The sequence below is a fragment of the Hypomesus transpacificus genome, chromosome 14, assembly GCF_021917145.1.
Source record: "Hypomesus transpacificus isolate Combined female chromosome 14, fHypTra1, whole genome shotgun sequence".
Classification (NCBI taxonomy): Eukaryota; Metazoa; Chordata; class Actinopteri; order Osmeriformes; family Osmeridae; genus Hypomesus; species Hypomesus transpacificus.
Genome location: NC_061073.1, coordinates 559,170 through 580,249, shown reverse-complemented (window position 1 = coordinate 580,249; position 21,080 = coordinate 559,170). Strand labels below are relative to the sequence as shown.

Here is a 21,080-nt window from a genome sequence, read left to right as displayed (position 1 = left end):
AGCAATACAGTAATTTGATTTATAATTAAAATCCTCTGAATAAATAAAGGTGAAACAACAAATAGCATCTGATCAGGTTAACACTCATCACTCTTGGCACACAGATACATGTTTACAGTTTTTTTTAGTCATGGGGCAGATGGTCATGTGTCTCTGGAGTAGATGGTCGTGTCTCTCTGGGGTAGATGGTCGTCTCTCTGGGGCAAATGGTCGTCTCTCTGGGATAGATGGTCATGTCTCTGGGGTAGATGGTCATGTCTCTCTGGGGTAGATGGTCATGTCTCTGGGGTAGATGGTCGTCTCTCTGGGGCAGATGGTCATGTCTCTCTGGGGCAGATGGTCATGTCTCTGGGGCAGATGGTCGTCTCTCTGGGGCAGATGGTCATGTCTCTATGGGGTAGATGGTCGTCTCTCTGGGGCAGATGGTAGTGTCTCTGGGGCAGATGGTCATGTCTCTCTGGGGTAGATGGTCGTCTCTCTGGGGCAGATGGTCGTGTCTCTGGGGTAGATGGTCATGTCTCTGGGGTAGATGGTCGTCTCTCTGGGGCAGATGGTCGTGTCTCTGGGGTAGATGGTCGTCTCTCTGGGGCAGATGGTTGTGTCTCTGGGGCAGATGGTCGTGTCTCTGGGGTAGATGGTCGTCTCTCTGGGGAAGATGTCCCTTCCTGCACAGACTCAGTGAGGTCAGTGAGGTCGCTCCAGTAATTACAGATCCAGTAGTAATGTATCTAGGGTAATGAAAGATCCAATAGTAATGTATCTCGGGTATATTTAGTCATTTAGCAGACGCTCTTATCCAGAGCGACTTACAGTAAGTACAGGGACATTCCCTCTGAGGCAAGTAGGGTGAAGACACAACGTCATTTTGGCGGGGCATCGATCCGCCATTACTAGCCCGACTCCCTCACCGCTCAGCCATCTGACTCCCTATGGTAGGGTAATGACAGGTCCAGTAGTAATGTATCTAGGGTAATGACAGGTCCAGTAGTAATGTATCTAGGGTAATGACAGGTCCAGTAGTAATGTAACTGATGACAGGTCCAGGGGGGGTTAGAAACGCCAGCACTTTACTCCACATTTCTCATTCTTCATAGTCAAGGCTGGGACACAGTGCTTATCACACACAGTCACTCACACACACAGAGCCCTCTGACAGGAGAGGGTTACCATGCCGACCACTATCAGTCTGGCTCCATCCAGGGCTGACACTCTGAACATCATCTTCTGAAAAACTGTTTGTTTACAGTGGCTCAGACGTCTCCATGGCAACACACAGTGATCTCCTTAGCGCGTCCACACACACACACATCCACACACACATTCACACACACATTCACACAAGCACTTGCGCCAGGCTGCAGTGTGAGGTCATAAGCGGGCGTGTTCATTGGTGATGATGTGGTCCAGGGAGTGGTCCTTAACGGGGAGGTCGCTGCAGGCTTCGCCCACCTTCCCTCCCTCGATTCCCTCCTCCTTCCCGCCCTCCCTCTCCCTCCCGCCCTCCCCCTCCCTCTTCCCCTCCCTCCCCCCCGCCCCTGGGTCCGTGCTGTCACAGCTGCTGTGGGGGGACTCCGGGGGGGGCTGGTAGAGAACACTGGCCAACAGGAAGAAGACCGTCCCCAACACCTGGGGGGAGAGACAGGTGGGAGAGACAGGTGGGGGAGACAGGTGGGAGAGACAGGTGGGGGAGACAGGTGGGAGAGACAGGTGGGAGAGACAGGTGGGGGAGACAGGTGGGAGAGACAGGTGGGGGAGACAGGTGGGGGAGACAGGTGGGGGAGACAGGTGGGAGAGGGGAGAGAGGGGGGGGGGGGACGACAGGTGGGGCGGGGGACGACGACAGGTGGGGCGGGGGACGACGACAGGTGGGGCAGGGGGAGAAACAGGTGGGGGAAGGGAGAGAAACAGGTGGGGGAGGGGGGGGAGGAACAGGTGGGAGAGGGGAGAGAGACGTGGGGGATGGGGGGGAGACAGGTGGGGGAGGGAAAAACAGACAGAGAGAATTAGACTTCAGTGATGGTGGATATTGTGAGGTAATGTGGTGAGGTAATGTTCTGAGGTAATGTTGTGAGGTAATGTTCTGAGGTAATGTACTGAGGTAATGTTGTGAGGTACTGTTCTGAGGTAATGTTCTGAGGTAATGTTCTGAGGTAATGTACTGAGGTAATGTTGTGAGGTAATGTACTGAGGTAATGTTGTGAGGTAATATCCTGAGGTAATGTTGTGAGGTATGCCTGCCTTGTAGATAATGCCAGCGATGAGGGTGTATCTGCTCATGGCAGAGTTGTGGTAGAGGTAACAGGAGCCCTGCTCCCCACACTGGTCTTGCCACAGCAGGCATGAGATGTCGATCACAGAGCCGAACGCGATGGGGCCAGGGATTCCACCTGTGTGTAGAAACAAGCCAGTCTGAGTAGAACCAAGCCAGTCTGAGTAGAACCCAGGCTATCCTACGTTCTTCCCTGTCTGGGTAGAACAGGAGAACCTACCTAGTGTCCGCACCACGATCCACTGTATGCCAAGACCAAAGGACCTCTGGCTGTCTGGGACACACCTGTAGGAAGCCAGGGAGGCAGGCCAGACACACACACACACACACACACACACACAGGAATGATCTATGTGTGTATCTATGGGGTGTGGTGTGAATGTGCAGGTAGTGTGTGTCTATGGGATTAGTGTGTAGCTTCTTGATTAATGTTTTCGGTTTTAATGTCAATATTATCTTTCCTATTGGCTATGCATTTCTTATAGACTTCAGTCAGTCTAGGTCTGTGTCCTATTGGCTGCTGCTGCTGAGCCCGCCCACCTGAGCGTGGCGGTGAGGGCGGGGATGGAGCAGAGGAAGGTGAAGGAGATGACCAGGAAGAGGAAGATGAGGAAGGCTGGCATGTGGTGGCAGGTGCTGCTACACTTCCCTGCCGACGCCAGCCCCTCCCCCTCCCACGACACGTTACCCCCCACACAGCTGCAGCTGGAAAACACCTGGGGAACACACATACACACATACACACACACACATATACACACAGATACACACATACACACACACATATACACACACATACACACAAACGGGTTGTTTTACTGGCCTAGTGAGGACCAACATTTCACTTGACATTTAAAATCAGGTTATCCCCAATCCCTTAAACCTAATTCCCATCAGTTAACCCCTGACCCTAACCGTAACCCCTGACCCTAACCCTTCATGTCATTCTAACCCTTAACTCCTAAAACCCCATGGAAATAGCTATAGAAGTTGTGTGGACCTTGAGAAGGTCTGATACCTGTAGTGCAGGTGGGCGTACCTGTCGGCCGGTGGTGTGGTCGGTGTGGTTGAGGGCGGTGCAGCCAGCGTGGCAGGGGGAGTAGTACATGACTCCATCAGCTCCACACACGGGGTTGTAGCGCTCCCGCACACAGCTGCAGCCTGAGTTACACGCAACTGTCAGGTTGCCCTCCACCCACGCCCTGGACAGAAGGGAGATACACTTTACTGCCCCTGGTTTGCTTTCTACTTTCTATCATCTGTACAGGACTTGGTGGACGAGGAGAGGAGAGGTTAGGAGAGGGAAGGAGAGGCCAGGAGAGGGCAGGAGAGGTTAGGAGAGGGAAGAAGAGGGCAGGAGAGGCTAGGAGAGGGCAGGAGAGGCTAGGAGAGGTTAGGAGAGGGCAGGAGAGGGCAGGAGAGGCTAGGAGAGGGCAGGAGAGGGCAGGAGAGGCTAGGAGATGGCAGGAGAGGGCAGGAGAGGCTAGGAGAGGGCAGGAGAGGGCAGGAGAGGGCAGGAGAGGGCAGGAGAGGCTAGGAGATGGCAGGAGAGGGCAGGAGAGGGAGAGGGCAGGAGAGGCTAGGAGAGGGCAGGAGAGGGCAGGAGAGGCTAGGAGAGGGCAGGAGAGGCTAGGAGAGGGCAGGAGAGGCTAGGAGAGGGCAGGAGAGGGCAGGAGAGGCTAGGAGAGGCTAGGAGAGGGCAGGAGAGACTAGGAGAGGCTAGGAGAGGGCAGGAGAGACTAGGAGAGGGAAGGAGAGGGCAGGAGAGGGAATGAGAGGCTAGGAAAGGGCAGGAGAGGCTAGGAGAGGAGACAAGGTAAGAGGAGATACTCTTCTAAATTCAACAAACTCTGAGAGTCACCTGTGTGTGGGCGGGGTGTAGCTGGGGGGGTCATGACCCTGGTCCTGGTAGGAGGGGTTCTGGGGGGGGCGATAGGGCGCGTTCACCCCAGCCATGGGCACGTTGGGACAGTGGACAAGGAAAATGAAGACAGCCAGCAGGCTGACCAGGGCACACAGCATGCAGAAACGGATGATGCCACGGCAACGCAGGTTCATCCTCTTGACGATGTAGCCCCCCAGGAAGGTGCCCCCCCCACCAGCAGGTACCACCATGTAACCTGGAGGGGGGAACTTTACATATTTACAGTTTATACAGAACTGTAAATATAGATTATCAAAGTGATTATGTTTGAACTATGGTATTCCTTCACCTCCCCCTTGACCTCCTCCACTTCCTCCCTATTCACCCATCCACTCCCTCTAGCTCTCCTACCTTCTACCTCCCCTCCAATACTTCCCTCCAATCCTGTCCCTGTCCCTGTCCCTGTCCCTTTCCTCCCTCTCCCTCCCTCTCCCTCTCCCTCTCCCTCTCCCTCTCCCTCTCCCTCTCCCTCTCCCTCTCCCTCTCCCTCTCCCTCCCCCTCCCCCTCCCCCTCTCCCTCTCCCTCTCCCTCTCCCTCTCCTCACCAAACCAGGTGGCTGCCTCGGAGGCACTGAGGCTGAACTGGGACTCGAGGAACTTGGGTCCGAAGGTGGACATGCCTGCAATGAGCGTGGCCTCGGTCGCCCCCGCCAGACACAGGAACAGGAAGGGAGGGTTCTTCAGCAGCAGCAGCACTGACCTGGAGGGAAGGAGAAGGCAGAGTTGCAGAATGGAGGGAGGTGTTTAGAACATGACTCCTGCCAGTACATAAAATGAACTCCATCTTCCTACACCACACACACACACACACACACACAGACACACACACACACACAGACACAGACACACACACACAGTCTGCAGTCCATACTGTCCTACCTGGGCATGTCCTACCTGGGCATGTCCTACCTGGGCATGTCCTTGACTGACTTCCCAAACTGGGGGTCGGAGGCCGTGACCTGGCTGCCATCCCTCAGCTGGTGGGCCTCCGACACACGCATAGCCTGGTACTTCTGAGAACCTGAGGGGAGGGAGAGGGGGTGGAGAAAGGAATGGGGAGAGAGACAGAGAGAGAGAGAGAGACAGAGAGAGAGAGAGAGAGAGAGTGAGAGAGAGAGAGAGGGGGGGGGGGGGAGGGGGAGGAAGGGGAGGGGAGAGAGGGGGGTGCAGGGGAGGGAATAGGGAGAGAGAGAGGGGTGCATAGGGTGTTATTACCTAGTTTTTCCTTCACCACAGGAAGACAGTAGTAGTGGTGCAGAGGGTGGCTTACCTGGTAGTTGCCGTGGGTAACCCAGGATGGGCAGGGCGATGAGCAGAGCTGCTGCCCCCCCCGCCAGGAAGCCCACCCACCACGCCCCCACCCACAAAGGGTTCTCTGGAGTCAGCTCTGTCCTGCACACACACACATACCCCACATACAAGCACACACACATTGAAAGGATCATTTTTTTTAACCTCGGTTGATTCACACATTTCTCCTCCAAACCACTAGAGGGCAGTGTTGTCCTGTTATTTGTTAGGTCTGAACTTCTGTCTCTGTATTAGACTTAGTACATGAGGAATTAGAGGACTGAGGGACAGGAGGGCTAGAGGAGGACCAGGGGACAAGAGGGCTAGGGGACAGGAGGGCTAGAGGATGGCTAGAGGACAGGAGGGCTAGAGGACAGGAGGGCTAGAGGGCAGGAGAGCTAGAGGACAGGAGAGCTAGAGGACAGGAGGGCTAGAGGACAGGAGAGCTAGAGGACAGGAGAGCTAGAGGACAGGAGGGCTAGAGGACAGGAGAGCTAGAAGACAGGAGGGCTAGAGGACAGGAGAGCTAGAGGACAGGAGGGCTAGAGGACAGGAGAGCTAGAGGACAGGAGGGCTAGAGGACGGGAGAGCTAGAGGACAGGAGGGCTAGGGGACAGGAGGGCTAGAGGATGGGAGGGCTAGGGGACAGGAGGGCTAGAGGACAGGAGGGCTAAGGGACAGGAGGGCTAGGGGACAGGAGGCTAGAGGATAGGAGGGCTAGAGGACAGCAGGGCAAGAGGACAGGAGGGCTAGAGGATAGGAGGGCTAGGGGACAGGAGGGCTAGAGGATAGGAGGGCTAGAGGATAGGAGGGCTAGGGGACAGGAGGGCTAGAGGATAGGAGGGCTAGAGGACAGGAGGGCTAGAGGATAAGAGGGCTAGAGGATAGGAGGGCTAGGGGACAGGAGGGCTAGAGGACAGGAGGGCTAGAGGACGGGAGGGCTAGAGGACAGGAGGGCTAGAGGAGGGCTAGAGGACAGCAGGGCTAGAGGAGGGCTAGAAGACAGGAGGGCTAGAGGAGGGCTAGAGGACAGCAGGGCTAGAGGAGGGCTAGAGGACAGGAGGGCTAGAGGAGGGCTAGAGGACAGGAGGGCTAGGGGACAGGAGGGCTTGAGGACAGGAGGGCTAGAGGACAGGAGGGTTAGAGGACAGCAGGGCTAGAGGAGGGCTAGAGGACAGGAGGGCTAGAGGAGGGCTAGAGGACAGGAGGGCTAGAGGACAGGAGGGCTAGAGGAGGGCTAGAGGACAGGAGGGCTAGGGGACAGGAGGGCTTGAGGACAGGAGGGCTAGAGGAGGGCTAGAGGACAGGAGGGCTAGAGGACAGGAGGGCTAGAGGAGGGCTAGAGGACAGGAGGGATAGGGGACAGGAGGGCTAGAGGACAGAAGGGCTAGAGGACAGGAGGGCTAGAGGATAGGAGGGCTAGAGGATAGGAAGGCTAGGGGACAGGAGGGCTAGAGGACAGGAGGGCTAGAGGACAGGAGGGCTAGAGGAGGACTAGGGGACTAAGGCCTAGTGTACTGACCTCTGGTGTATCTCTGTGTAGATGTTGAGGAAGTAGCCTCCCAGCAGGTAACCAGCTGCAGGACCAACGATGGCCGCTGTGTAGAAGATCCCTAAGGGAAGACAAAAGAACAGCATTACATAATTTCCTGTAGACCGATTCCTTTTGCGCCTACATTGTACTTCCTGTCTGGGTAAGATGAGAAGAAGTTATTGTCTCTGTGGAGTTCTGTTGTCATGTCACCAGGGGCCAGGGAGGGGAAGGACAGCTGTGATTTGCTCAAAGATCAGGTGAGTGGGCGGAACCACTGGTCCTCCATGGTAACAGGAGGTGCGTTCGACTTCATGCGGCGCCGGCGTCACCGGCAGCCGCCTGCAACCCGGTTGACTTGAAGCAGTCTATGGCATTCTCAGTGGTATTGATCGATGTTGATGGAACAGTAGAGAAAGTGGTGGAGAACTGGAACACAGACACCCTTACTGGTCCACACACAGCTTGCACAGCTAGCATAGACAAGACCACAGCTAGCACAGCTAGCATAGACAAGACCACAGCTAGCACAGCTAGCATAGACAAGACCACAGCTAGAACAGATAGCATAGACAAGACCACAGCTAGAACAGCTAGCATAGACAAGACCACAGCTAGAACAGCTAGCATAGACAAGACCACAACTATCACAGCTAGCACAGACAAGACCACAACTAGCTCAGCTAGCACAGACAAGACCCCAACTATCACAGCTAGCACAGACAAGACCACAACTAGCTCAGCTAGCATAGACAAGAATACAACTAGTACAGCAAACAAGACCTACTGTCACCTGTCTATTCCTACTCACCTATGTAGACAGGTGCGTGACTGGACTTGACGTTTTCGTCCAGGTATGTGACCCCCAGCGTGTAGAGGGGCGTGGCCCCCACGCCGTGCAGGAACTGCCCCAGCATGAACACGTAGCGGTAGTCTGAGAGCCCGCCTCCGTCGCGGCCCAGGCAGGGGCTGCTGCGGTTGGCCGAGCACAGCCCCGCCCCCTCCCTCTTGCTGACCTGATAGGCCGGCGTAGTGAAGTGCGGCAGGGCGAACACCAGCGAGCCCAGTGCCATCACCAGCACGCCCCAGCCCAGCCAGCGAGGCTTGTGCCCCGTCCCCCCAAAGTAGCTGACGAAGGCCAGGCAGACACAGGCGGCGATGTCATAGGAACTGGCGATGAGGCCGGCCTGGTAGCTGCGCAGGTCGAAGCGCCGCTCGATGGAGGTGACCACGGTGTTGATGAAGCCGTTGACGATCATGCCCTGCAGGAAGGAGGCCACGCACAGGAAGAACAACACCCAGCGGGGGGTGTTGAAACCCTGCACCGCTCGCGGGGTCAGACGGCCCCAGCCGCACAGCTGCTCCGCCTCCTCCGGGACGAACTTCACCCCCAGGGGCGTGTCTGGGTCAGCAAGCCCGTACGGGGGGCCTGCCTGCGGACTGGGCTGGCTGAGGAGGTCCCTGGCACCCTTGGAGGATGCATCTCCGGAGGGACTTCCAGGGCTGTCAGGGTCAGAGCCCAGGGGACTGGCCGCCTGGGAGTCAACGGGGCTGGGAGTGTCCAGGGAGGAGGCTCCCCGGGCCGGGGGCCAGTCCTGGAGGTCCAGCAACTCCTGCTTGGAGCTGAAGGAAGCGTCGCCGTTCAGGAGAATGGGCATCTGTCTGGGGGGGAGGGGGGGGGGTGACCTGATCTGGCTGGTCAGATGATCTGGTTGTGTTTACGAGGAGTGACAGAGGAGGAGAAGAGGGACGTTATGGGCAGGCTGCAGGGAAAGAGGAGAGAGGAGAGGGAGGTGCTGGGCTCTACAGGGAGGGAACAAGATCTGTCACTCTGTGGCCTCTGGGTAGGGTCATCCTGGACAGGAGGAGAGAGGGAGAGGGGAGGAGAGAGGGAGGACATGAGGAGAGAGGGAGAGGGGAGGAGAGAGGGAGGGAGGGAGAGGGGAGAGGGAGGGAGGAGAGAGGGAGGACATGAGGAGAGAGGGAGGGGGGAGGAGAGAGGGAGGGAGGACAGGAGGAGAGAGGGAGGGGGGAGGAGAGAGGGAGGGAGGGAGAGGGAGGGAGAGGGGAGGAGAGAGGGAGGACATGAGGAGAGAGGGAGAGGGGAGGAGAGAGGGAGGATAGGAGGAGAGAGGGAGAGGGGAGGAGAGAGGGAGAGGGGAGGAGAGAGGGAGGACAGGAGGAGAGAGGGAGGGGGGAGGAGAGAGGGAGGGGGACAGGAGGAGAGAGGGAGGAGAGTGTAGGAGAGAGGCAGGAGAGAGGGAGAGGGGTGGAGAAAAAAAGAGACAGGGAGAGAAATGAGAGGGGAAAACACAATTAGCTATCATCATTACAATGTTCTGTAAAACAACACCATTACCACAACACTGTAACCAAAACACCGTCAAACACCAAATAATCGAGTCCGATCTGTTCTCTGGAGACATGGCATAGTGTATGTGTGGTGCTGCCAGGGTGCTCCAGCGGCTCAGAGGACCAGCACTGTCAGGACAAAGCCTGAGCCCATTAGGCTGGAGGCCTATACAGAACCAACACACTCAGCTGCTCCCACCTGGTACCCTGCCATTACATACCAGCCAGACAGCTAGCCAGAGAGCCAGCCAGACAGCCAGCCAGACAGCCAGACAGCCAGCCAGACAGACAGCCAGACAGAGACTGATAGGCAGACAGTTAGTTTGCTAGACCTCCTTCTCCCCCACTATCTAATTATTTCATTTACCTATTTTTCCATCTCTATCACCCTCTTTCTTGATTCTCCTCTCTCTCCCCAATTCTCTCCCCCCTGTCCTCCCTCTCCCCCATCCTGTCCTCCCTCTCCCCCTTTCTTTTTCCTCTCCCCTCTCGCTCACTTTCAAACCCACCCACGAAGCACTGCAGGAAGCGACAGTTGATGTAGTTTGAATACTATCGTGCTCCGTTACTCTGCTAATCTTGAGTCTCATAAATGGAAATGTTGAAATGTGTAAATAGTTAGAAAAGTCCTGGTGGCCAAGAGGTACTTGAGATCATGACCTTTGCAGGACCAGAACACTACACAACCACAGATACATTATTCATTTAGTAGACTGTTGTATCCAATTTGACTTACGAAAGCTGTAATACACCTGTGTGTATAAACAGTAGCTACATTGCTTATTAAAATGATCTTGATCTGCCATAGCAAACCGTCTTTTAGTTGTGGATTAGCAACAGCTTATCAAACAGCCCTAAACATGACTCACATTTGAATCTTTCTTTAAAAAAAAAGCATATTTAAAATAGGTGTAGCTAGGAGAATAGCTACTAGAATAGGCCATTTTGCTTCTTGTTTAAAAAAGATTATTTATGTTGAAGTCCAACTGCTTTGTAATGTTGGAGAAGGAAGAGAGCAGTCAGTATTCTGCACCTCCAGATCTGAGAGGTTTGCTGACTAGAAGAGGAGTCGCCCGGACTCAGACCACGTTTACCTCTCGTGTCTCATCTATTTTGAGATACTCTAAGACAATCCTCTTATCTTGTTCAGCTTTGTTCAGCTCTTCCTCCCCTCTCTCCTCCCCTCTCTCCTTCTTCCCTCTCTCCTCCTCTCCTCCTTGCCTCTTCTCTCTCTCCTCTCCTAATAAGTACATGTAAACAATTACAACAACTTGATTTAACAACTAAAGGTTTCCCCTACCTGCACTTCACAACATGGCCGTCAGCTCACAGTCCCAAACAAGAGAGAGAGCTGAAGGAGAGGACAAAGAGAGAAAGAGAGAGACAGAGAGACAGAGAGAGACAGGGAGAGACAGAGAGGAGTCTCATAATATGAGCCAGTCTCTACAACTCCAAGCTTCTTAATCCCTGACGCTGAGACAATCAGACGCCTGCTGGTGACGTCTTTAACCCTGCTGATAGCCCACCTTGACACACTCATACACACACCCCGACACACTCAAACAGACACACAAACACAAAATAATCCTCCTTTCAAATCATGCTCAGTGGTTGAATGTGTTTGTTTGTGCAAAAGTAAACACATCCTTCAGTCAAAATGTGGTCAACCTTTTGAAACTTTTTTTTGAAAACTTTGTTTGAAAATATTTATTTATTCTTTGTAAAAAATTAATAAATAAGGGAACTTTTGGTAAAAAATGTATTAAAACTTTTTTCCAACCTTTTTTTTTAACCTTTTATTACAAAATATATTTGTAAACTTAAAAAAAAACTTTTTATTTTTTTAACCTTTTATTGGGAAAAAAATGTTGTAACCTATTTAAACTTTTTTTCAGAAACTTTATTTTGAATTAAATATTCTTTTGTTCTTCATAAAAAGACATTAAAACTTTTTGTCAAAAATATTTTTCAACCTTTCACACACACAGTGAAACTGGAGGAGGAGAGAGAAGAGGGGGAGAGGAGGAGAGGGGGAGAGGGGGAGAGGGGGAGAGGGGGAGAGGGGGAGAGGAGGAGAGGGGGAGAGGAGAACAAAGAAGCCTAAAACATAGTATAGTAAAGCAGAGTACAATAAAGTACAGCAGAGTGTAGTACAGTCCTCATCAAGTACTCATGAATGATACCAACGTTTATTTTTGCACTTTTTAAAGGGGGCTGTGTGTGTGTTGAGGGGGGAGCTTTGTGTGTGTGTGTGGGCTGGTGTGTGTATGGTGGGGGGGGGTGGGGGGCTGGGGCTGGGTGTGTGTGTGTGGGCTGGGTTATCCTGTACTGGTGCTTGTCTTGGAGCCAGCAACCTTTCCTCCTCTTTGGTAAACACTGTTGTGTTTCAAGTATATGTGTGTGTGTGTGAGAGAGAGTTGCTTCAGTTTGTCCCTTACAACCTCAGCTGGGCCTGGACAGCACCGTGACCCTACATACACCTTACCTTGATCTTACTGTGACACTACCATGACCCTACCAACACCTTACTTTGACCTTACTGTGACTCTACTATGACCCCCCCTACACCTTACTTTGACCTTACTGTGACTCTACTATGACCCCCCCTACACCTTACCGTGACCCTACTATGACCCTACTATAACCCCCCCCTACACCTTACTTTGACCTTACTATGACCCTACTATAACCCCCCCCTACACCTTACTTTGACCTTACTATGACCCTACTATAACCCCCCCCTACACCTTACTTTGACCTTACTATGACCCTACTATAACCCCCCCCTACACCTTACTTTGACCTTACTATGACCCTACTATAACCCCCCCCCTACACCTTACTTTGACCTTACTATGACCCTACTATAACCCCCCCCTACACCTTACCTTGACCTTACTATGACCCTACTATGACCCCCCCCCTACACCTTACTTTAACCTTACTGTGACCGCTAGCAAAGCTGTCACCTGGGAGGCCAGGTCCAAAGCATTCTGGGAAGTTGAGCTAACAGGCAACATGTTATTAGCTGCTTAGTCACTGTTCCTATTGTTGTGCCCTGAGGGCCTCCTATCTCAGGTCCCCCTCTCCACACACACACACACACATTTATACACACACACCCACACTCACACATACACACACACACACATGTATACACACACACACACACACACACTCACACATATATAGACACACACACAGCTAATATTGCTAATTGCAACCACCAGCACAAACACAAAGAGTTACAGCAAATGCAAATTAGATGTCTCACACTGTCCTGTATGTTTTTCCTAAACACACATCCCCAACTATAGGACCTTACAAAGAACAATGTGTCTGAATAGAGGAACCAGAAAATAGGAAGTTAATTGTGAAACGTTTTAGTTAGATACGATAAGAGGGAGGGAACTTGACATGGGGATGACTAAAAGCTCATCATCGTCATGGTGACCTCAGGAACTTTCCTGAATTAAAGTATACTTTTTTAAATTTGAGTATACTTTTTAAAATTGTATTATTATTATTACCTTTATTTAACCAGAAAGTCCCATTGATTAAAAATCTATTTTTCAAGGGAGACCTGGCCAAGACAGGCAGCAGCATTAAAAAACACAGAGTTACAGACAGAAAACACAGAACAAGACAGAACAAGACAAGTTAAAAGAAACTAAAAGCTAAGAGCTAAGAAACAGTGACGTAGAATTAAGAACACACACACACTCCTACACACTCAGTACACACACACACACTCCTACACACTCAGAACACACACACTACTACACACTCAGAACACACACACACTCCTACACACTCAGAACACACACACACTCCTACACACTCAGAACACACACACACTCCTACACACTCAGTACACACACACACTACTACACACTCAGTACACACACACACTCCTATACACTCAGAACACACACACACTCCTACACACTCAGAACACAAACACACTCCTAAACACTCAGTACACACACACACACTCCTATACACTCAGAACACACACACACTCCTACACACTCAGAACACAAACACACTCCTAAACACTCAGTACACACACACACACTCCTATACACTCAGAACACACACACACTCCTACACACTCAGTACACACACACACACTCCTATACACTCAGAACACACACACACTCCTACACACTCAGAACACACACACACTCCTATACACTCAGTACACACACACTCCTATACACTCAGTACACACACACTCCTACACACTCAGTACACACACACACTCCTACACACTCAGTACACACACACACACACACACTCCTATACACTCAGTACACACACACTCCTACACACTCAGAACACACACACACTCCTATACACTCAGTACACACACACACTCCTACACACTCAGTACACACACACACTCAGTGTCGGGAGAAGGAGTGGAGCTCTGTGATTGGTGTGACCACACTGACCACCACGCTGTCCCCAGCTCAACACACACACCATCAATGTTTCATGTACTTGTAATCACTTGTAGTGTGTGTGTGTGTGCGTGTGTGTGTGTGGGGGGGTATTAACACCCGGCTCATTGAGTACTTGATGATGGACAAAGCCTGGTGGGACATCACATCAATAACTGATCATAATTAGAGATCCACACTAATGGGAAGAGGAGGAGGGGAGAGGAGGAGGGGGGGGAGGAGGGGCGGAGGAGGAGGAGTAGGGGGGAAGAGGAGGGAAGGAGGAGGGGGAAGAGGGGGGAGGGAGGATGCTCAACCTAAACTAGCTGACACAACAGACCATTCAGGAGACCAGGAAATATCAACTAATGTAGAAATAATCCACCACACTAGTCTTTGGTAATGATTTTCCTATAAATAACTTGACAAGTATGCTTCTTACTAATATGACCTTACTGTGTGGAACAAAACAGTAACACTATGCACGGGACAGTCACTGTGAGTGAGGGGTGAACAGACCAGGTATGTATAACAGTAGATGTTACTGTGGCCAACTCATGTGAGCTTAACAAAACAGTTCACATGATCACAAAGTTCACTTTGTTGAACAGTTTACAAACCTTTTACAATCTGTTTGACCCAAGGGACGCTTCCGCATCTTGGAGCCAGCTGGGGTGCGCGCAGGTGTTGCCGTTTGGTCGAGCTCAACTCCCGACATCAAATGAAATTAAGCGAAGCGCGTGGCGGTGTTGCTTGATTGCACATACAAACAAAGGATTGGAGGAAACCCCCCGCAACCACATCACCTAAGATCGAAGTCCGTGGCGCGTGGATCAGGCATAATTCTGTTTAGTGTGAATCAGGCTCACGCGGAGTAGGCTAATGACGACCCTGGCAGCAGGAAAGCTGCTCAAGCCGTAGCTACTGTTATGCAACATGTTCATATACTTGCATGGTTTTTTATTGAAATTTCAATTGGTAGGCCTACTTAAATATACCGCTAATCATGCAAAAAATAACGAAAACAAACGTTTTCTGAATATGATTTCAGAGGTGGGAATACGTTCTACATGCTATGATTATTCACTGGTTTTAATAGGCTACTAAATAGCCTATTCTTAATCCATAATGTGACATGACGGCGGGTTATGAAATCATGCTGCTTTTAACAGTAGAATAATACCGAACACTTTTGCCTACGCCTCGCGGATTAGCTGGGAAGCACGCTCGAGATGGATTAGACAGACGCAGATGTTGTTGATCAGAACAACGGGCCTTTTGTCTGTTCATCAACCGTGATTAAAACAACTGCAACGGACGAAAAGCAGGCCGTATAACAAGATATTCAGCTCTGAAAGAGGCGTCCCGCGAAGCAGAGTAAATCATCTGTTACCGTGTGAGGTTGTATAGCATGTGCGCCACACTGCTCGTAGCCTACTGTTCAGACACGTTGACGGGAGCCACAGCCCGCCCTGCGCGTGCAGCTGCTGATGCTGCTCCACAGGCGCGAGAGCATCACTGATTCGACCCTCTATGCTACATAGACAATAATGAAATATTTAAGATACTCACCTGTAGATATCCATCTACCGAATGAGCTTCGTAAATAAAATAGAATCTTAAAAACACAATGTTACATTTCCAACCCGTGAAATCCTTTTTATTCTCCCTCTCTCCTCTCCCTACTACCCGCGTGCTACAGTTTTAACGGCGATGGCGGCCGCGTCTATCGGTCGCTAAGCGCTCGTGAGTCCGCGAATTCAAAAGGAGCTGATGTCGCCCAATGATCATCAGCCTCTCGTGGCGCTACCGCCGCTCGACCAATTGCCGGTAGATGAGTGGAGCGGATGACAGTTTATCAGAATGACTCGGCGGGTCTGTGGCTCCGCCGTGACCTATCTTTCTCAGAAATCTTAATGTAAATTATGATGAAAATATATTTCCGCGAGTGCACACATAACCACAGCAGTAAGGGCTCGAGCTGCTGCAGTCAGTACATCCTGTATCTGACAGGTGTCTGGAAAAGGCTCGTTCTCAGAACGCACCTAGCCCCGGCCACACGGAAAAGGCACGTGTATATCTTTATTCCAGTGTTGAAGTAATAGAAGTCGTCTACCCGTCTTGTAGAAAGTCTGGAAGGACGTGGACTTGACTGATAGTTCCATACACACGTGTTATATGAAGCTCTGGATTCTAGAATAATCTGCTGTTTTATTGTGTGTTGGGGGTTCATTAGAGTGTTTCGGATTCTATAGTGGTATTCTGGATTATATTGTGTAGTTTAGGATGTGTGTTTTTATAAGAGTGTCTTTAATATGAACACAGTATGTTACAGTCAGACGTTTTTTTCTGGACGCATCCGCTAGATGGCGATGTTGCGCTTCTCTTGACTCGCCACAAAGTTTCTACGTGGTGATTTTTCACTACGTAGTTTCAATTCTTCCTGTTTGGACATGCGTTAAGTTTCGTTTAGTCGTGAAGGAGGAAGTTCCCTCATTCTGGTTGTGAAGTCTCTGAGACAAACAGCTGCTAGATATGGCCTCTGCTTCCTACAGGGCTGAGCTCACCTGCTCCGTCTGCCAGGACATCTTCACTGATCCAGTCAGCCTCACCTGTGGTCACTCCTTCTGTAGGGAATGTGTCACCGGCTCCCCAGAACAGAGAGCATGTCCATGCTGCCAGGCTGTCTACGCTGCTAATCTGACCACCAACCTCACCCTAAAGAAGCTGGCCAACACGGCGAAGGAGGATTTAAGGAACAAGGTTAGTTTGAACTTTGACATGGGAACTGAGTTAGTGTGTGTGGTCAAAATTGGTATTAAACCAGTCTCAACCCGTCCGACACTGCTAGACTAGCCGCCGTGACATGGCTGCGTCCGACCAGGGGTGCATTTCCCAAAGCCATCGTAGCTAACAAGGCTCTTGAAAATGCTGCTTACAAGCATGTTCGGGAAACACTTAATAACGATTGTGGTTATTTTGCTCGTAGAAAGCTAAGATCCATCTTTATCGGGAAACGCAGCCCAGCTCTACTCGGCTGCAGGCACTTAACCTTACCAGCACAAAACACATTCAACAGTTCATAGGCTATAAAACCACATATAGCATATATATTTTTAATCTATAAAACGGCCACAACATAGCCAGTTTAGTAATCTATAGGTAGTCCGTTGTCAGGGATGTGGATTGCAGGGTTGGACCCGAATGCAGGAGAGCCGGCCGAGTCCGAAACAAGGGTTTATTTGACACACACCTATGTTGCCATTAGAAATATAAACAGACTTGGTCTCTCCACCTATTATGATTCAAGAAATATGTCTCTTTGCACTTTTAAAATACATTTTGCTAAATTAAAAATACAATATAGAAAGAATTATGAAAAGTGATTTTACTCAACAAGCCAGTATTTTGTTTATCATTTACAATGTCAAATGCAAATTTTTTATGAGTAGTTTACCATTTGTAGACAATTGATGTAGTATAAAATATGTTGTAGTTGATGTGTGTTAAACGCTATGATGAATAACAGCAAGTTAACCGGCACTCATCGTGCTGTTTCTCTCCAAAAGGTGAGTTCCTGGATGTGTGCCGAGCATGAAGAGAAACTGAAGCTGTTCTGTGAGACCGACCAGCAGCTGGTCTGTGTCATATGCAGAGATGGGGAGGAGCATGACGGACACAAGTTTAAACCAATCAAAGAAGCAGCCCAGATCAGGAAGCAGGGACTAGAGGACACTATGCAGCTCCTCATTGGTCAAAACAGAACCACAGAAGACCTGATCAAAACACAGGAAGGAGAGAAGATGAAACTCAAGCAGAAGAGCCAGCATCTGAAGGTCCAGATCAGCTGCCACTTCGATGAGATGCAGCAGTTCCTGAAGAGGAGGCAGAAGGAGATCCAGGAGGATCTGGAGCAGAAGAACAAGGAGGCTCTGAATGAGATGGAGGTGAATCTAGGGAGGCTGAAGACCCACCTGTCTGAGGGGAGGGAGAGGGAGAACTGGATTAGGTCTGAAGGAGATGTCTCTGAGCCTGAAGCCTTCCTGAAGGGCTGGGCGGAGAAGATGAGAGAGCAGCCGTCTACAGCAGCTGAGATGACGCTGGTACCTGAGTCTCTGTCCTTCAGCCCCTACAGCAGTCACCTGCAGTTCCTCGTCTGGAAGGAGATGCTGCAGATCATCAAACCGCTGCCCGACAGACTCATCATGACACCAGGAAATGCAAAGCTGACCGTCTCTCACGATGGACGCAGTATGTACAGCACTCCTGAACCACCTGTCTTTGGAAGAAGACACACAGATCCATTTAGCCACTTTGGATCTGGATTTTCTACACCAACTACTTATGCATTATCTACACCAACTAGTTCTGAGAGGTTCTCTTCAGGCCAGCCAGACTGTGCTGTGAGCGCCCCCTTCCCCGACGGGCAGCATTACTGGGAGGTGGAGGTGGGGTTGGGGGCTCTCTGGGAGGTGGGCGTGACGCACAACAACCTCATAACTGCTCTCCAGTATGACGGTCAACAATATCTCATCAAACAGGACAGAGGTACAGCTAGCCCTTCGTCCCCGGTCACAGACGCACCTCGTAAGATAGGCGTTTACCTCAACTGTGAGACCAATGAGCTGTCCTTCTACAACGCCGACAATTCGATGCTGATACATACTATAGTTGTTGGTATGCAGAATGTAGCTCCCTATTGTGCTGTTGGTTATGATAGGGTGAGTCCAGACCCTCTGAAGGTCTGCTGGTACTGAAGGCCAGACCCTCTGAAGGTCTGCTGGTACTAAAGGCCAGACCTAGGACTGAACGTCACTGGGCTTGGGGTTTTCAGAAGGTAGATTTAAGTTGGGTTTTATAAAAAAGTAAAAGCGACACTGATATTGGTAACACTGACATAACTAGCGTAAATACATAAATACACATAACTGCTGCATGTCATTAGCGTGAATAAATGGGATACTTTAAATTAACTGAGAATAAATGTTAATCGGAAACAAGATCATTTCTTTTCTATATTATGTTATTGCAATTTTTTACAAAAAGCCATCGTCATACATAGTTATTGTAAATGCTTTCATATTTGCTTTCATATTTGCTTTGGCATACAGGTATTGTCTAATTTGTTGTGTTCTTTGAAATGTTAAGTTTTAACACAGCCAATCATGTTTAAAGGGTGAAACAAGGATTTAGCTATGGAATACCTTGAACTAAAAATGTGTAAAACATTTTTCAAATCTCATATTAAATAAATGAAATGTGAATAATTACCTTCTTTAACCCTACAGTATGTAACTCATTATATATAACGAAGACGGCAATAACATAAATATTAATAGGACGTAGGATCTACTTCAGTGACCCATGGCAGGACCGGATGATGTCATAACCACAGCCCCATATCCACTGGTCTGAGTTGTCAGATAGGAAGTTTGATGATGAATTTAGACTTCATCCAAACTCACCTTACTTAACACAAGGTCCATGTTTACACAGTGTCTGTGGGCCCAGAACCTCCAGCAGTCAGCAGGGGGGGGGGGGGGTAGCAGCATGTTACTCATTAACCGGTCTGACAGGAAGTCATGGTGCCCGAGGCAATGCAAGCCTTGCCATTCACCTTCCAATGTGAAGGGTTGTGTTTCTTCACTGGGCTGGGAGCTGAGAAGAGCAGCTCTGATTGGCTGGGCAGTCGTGATGCTCTGCAGCCACTGAGAGGCAGATTGAACTTCCAGCACAACAACTCAGAGGAGAGGTCTCTCCTTGAGAGGAGGTCTCTCCTTGAGAGGAGGTCTCTCCCTGAGAGGAGGTCTCTCCTTGAGAGGAGGTCTCTCCCTGAGAGGAGGTCTCTCCTTGAGAGGAGGTCTCTCCTTGAGAGGAGGTCTAAGGTCTCTCCTTGAGAGGAGGTCTCTCCTTGAGAGGAGGTCTGAGGTCTCTCCTTGAGAGGAGGTCTCTCCTGGAGAGGTCTCTCCTTGAGAGGAGGTCTCTCCTTGAGAGGAGGTCTCTCCTGGAGAGGAGGTCTCTCCTGGAGAGGAGGTGTCTCCTTGAGAGGAGGTGTCTCCTTGAGAGGAGGTCTCTCCTGGAGAGGTCTCTCCTTGAGAGGAGGTCTCTCCTTGAGAGGAGGTCTCTCCTGGAGAGGTCTCTCCTTGAGAGGAGGTCTCTCCTTGAGAGGAGGTCTCTCCTGGAGAGGAGGTCTGAGGTCTCTCCTTGAGAGGAGGTCTCTCCTGGAGAGGAGGTCTCTCCTTGAGAGGAGGTCTGAGGTCTCTCCTTGAGAGGAGGTCTCTCCTGGAGAGGTCTCTCCTTGAGAGGAGGTCTCCTGGAGAGGAGGTCTCTCCTGGAGAGGAGGTCTCTCCTTGAGAGGAGGTCTGAGGTCTCTCCTTGAGAGGAGGTCTGAGGTCTCTCCTGGAGAGGAGGTCTCTCCTGGAGAGGAGGTCTCTCCTTGGGATTATCAGCCCACAGTATCACAACTTCACTTATGTTATTGGTGATAAACATGTTCAAACTGGAAGCAGCTCCAACATCTACAGCTTCGCCTCCTCCTCCTTCCAGACCGACAAGTCGACCAACTTCTCACACCTGTTCAGCTGCTCACACCTTCAGGTCAGTTTCAGTTTAGTTATTTATTTCGTTTATTTACTTTTTATTCATATTGTATTTGTATACACCATGTACATACTTTACCTCGGCTTTGCCGTATCGACCGAGCGGTTCAAGCCTCAGTTTGATATTTCCCGGCATGACCTCACTCTCGGTTAGTAAGTAGTTAGTATATGTATAGTTGATGAGAACAGTAGCTCATATAGGAATATAACTGATTTTATTATTTATCACGTTCATTTAGGCTGCTAGGAAATTGTGAAGAGGGGCAGGAAAAAGAATTCCAAAGTACCTGTTCTTGTTTATTTGCTGCTCAACTGGCAAATACACTTGAAACTTGAGAGTGAAACGTGTAGTGTGGCCTGTAAGTCGTCCATATTGGTCCACTGTGTACCCACCTGCATCAGACACACTGTGTACCCACCTGCATCAGACACACTGTGTACCCACCTGCATCAGACGCACTGTGTACCCACCTGCATCAGACGCACTGTGTACCCACCTGCATCAGACGCACTGTGTATCCACCTGCATCAGACACACTGTGTACCCACCTGCATCAGACACACTGTGTACCCACTTGCATCAGACGCACTGTGTACCCACCTGCATCAGACGCACTGTGTACCCACCTGCATCAGACACACTGTGTACCCACCTGCATCAGACACACTG

At 50.5% G+C, this 21,080-nt stretch overlaps 2 protein-coding genes across 4 annotated transcripts; one reads left to right on the top strand and one right to left on the bottom strand.

Annotated features, from left to right (window-relative positions):
* Positions 1-859: 859 nt before the first annotated feature.
* slco4a1 (solute carrier organic anion transporter family, member 4A1) lies at positions 860-16,169 on the bottom strand. 3 transcript variants are annotated; one of them, XM_047034027.1, is made up of 13 exons: positions 15,384-16,169; positions 14,432-14,563; positions 7,826-8,869; positions 7,006-7,096; positions 5,464-5,585; positions 5,103-5,214; positions 4,739-4,893; positions 4,131-4,389; positions 3,309-3,471; positions 2,810-2,985; positions 2,490-2,554; positions 2,239-2,387; positions 860-1,626 (listed from the first exon to the last, which is right to left on the bottom strand). In XM_047034027.1, exons 3-13 carry the CDS (start codon positions 8,670-8,672, stop codon positions 1,369-1,371), a joined length of 2,397 nt encoding a protein of 798 aa, XP_046889983.1. In that variant the 5' UTR covers positions 8,673-8,869; positions 14,432-14,563; positions 15,384-16,169; the 3' UTR covers positions 860-1,368. The 3 variants fall into 3 exon arrangements, with proteins under 3 accessions (XP_046889983.1, XP_046889982.1, XP_046889981.1); XM_047034026.1 differs by lacking the exon at positions 14,432-14,563; XM_047034025.1 differs by lacking the exon at positions 15,384-16,169 and having other exon boundaries at positions 14,432-15,377.
* An 84-nt stretch (positions 16,170-16,253) lies between these two features.
* On the top strand, positions 16,254-19,076 carry LOC124476722 (nuclear factor 7, ovary-like). The gene is made up of 2 exons (XM_047034028.1): positions 16,254-16,574; positions 17,381-19,076. Exons 1-2 carry the CDS (start codon positions 16,347-16,349, stop codon positions 18,566-18,568), a joined length of 1,416 nt encoding a protein of 471 aa, XP_046889984.1. The 5' UTR covers positions 16,254-16,346; the 3' UTR covers positions 18,569-19,076.
* The last annotated feature ends 2,004 nt before the right edge of the window (positions 19,077-21,080 follow it).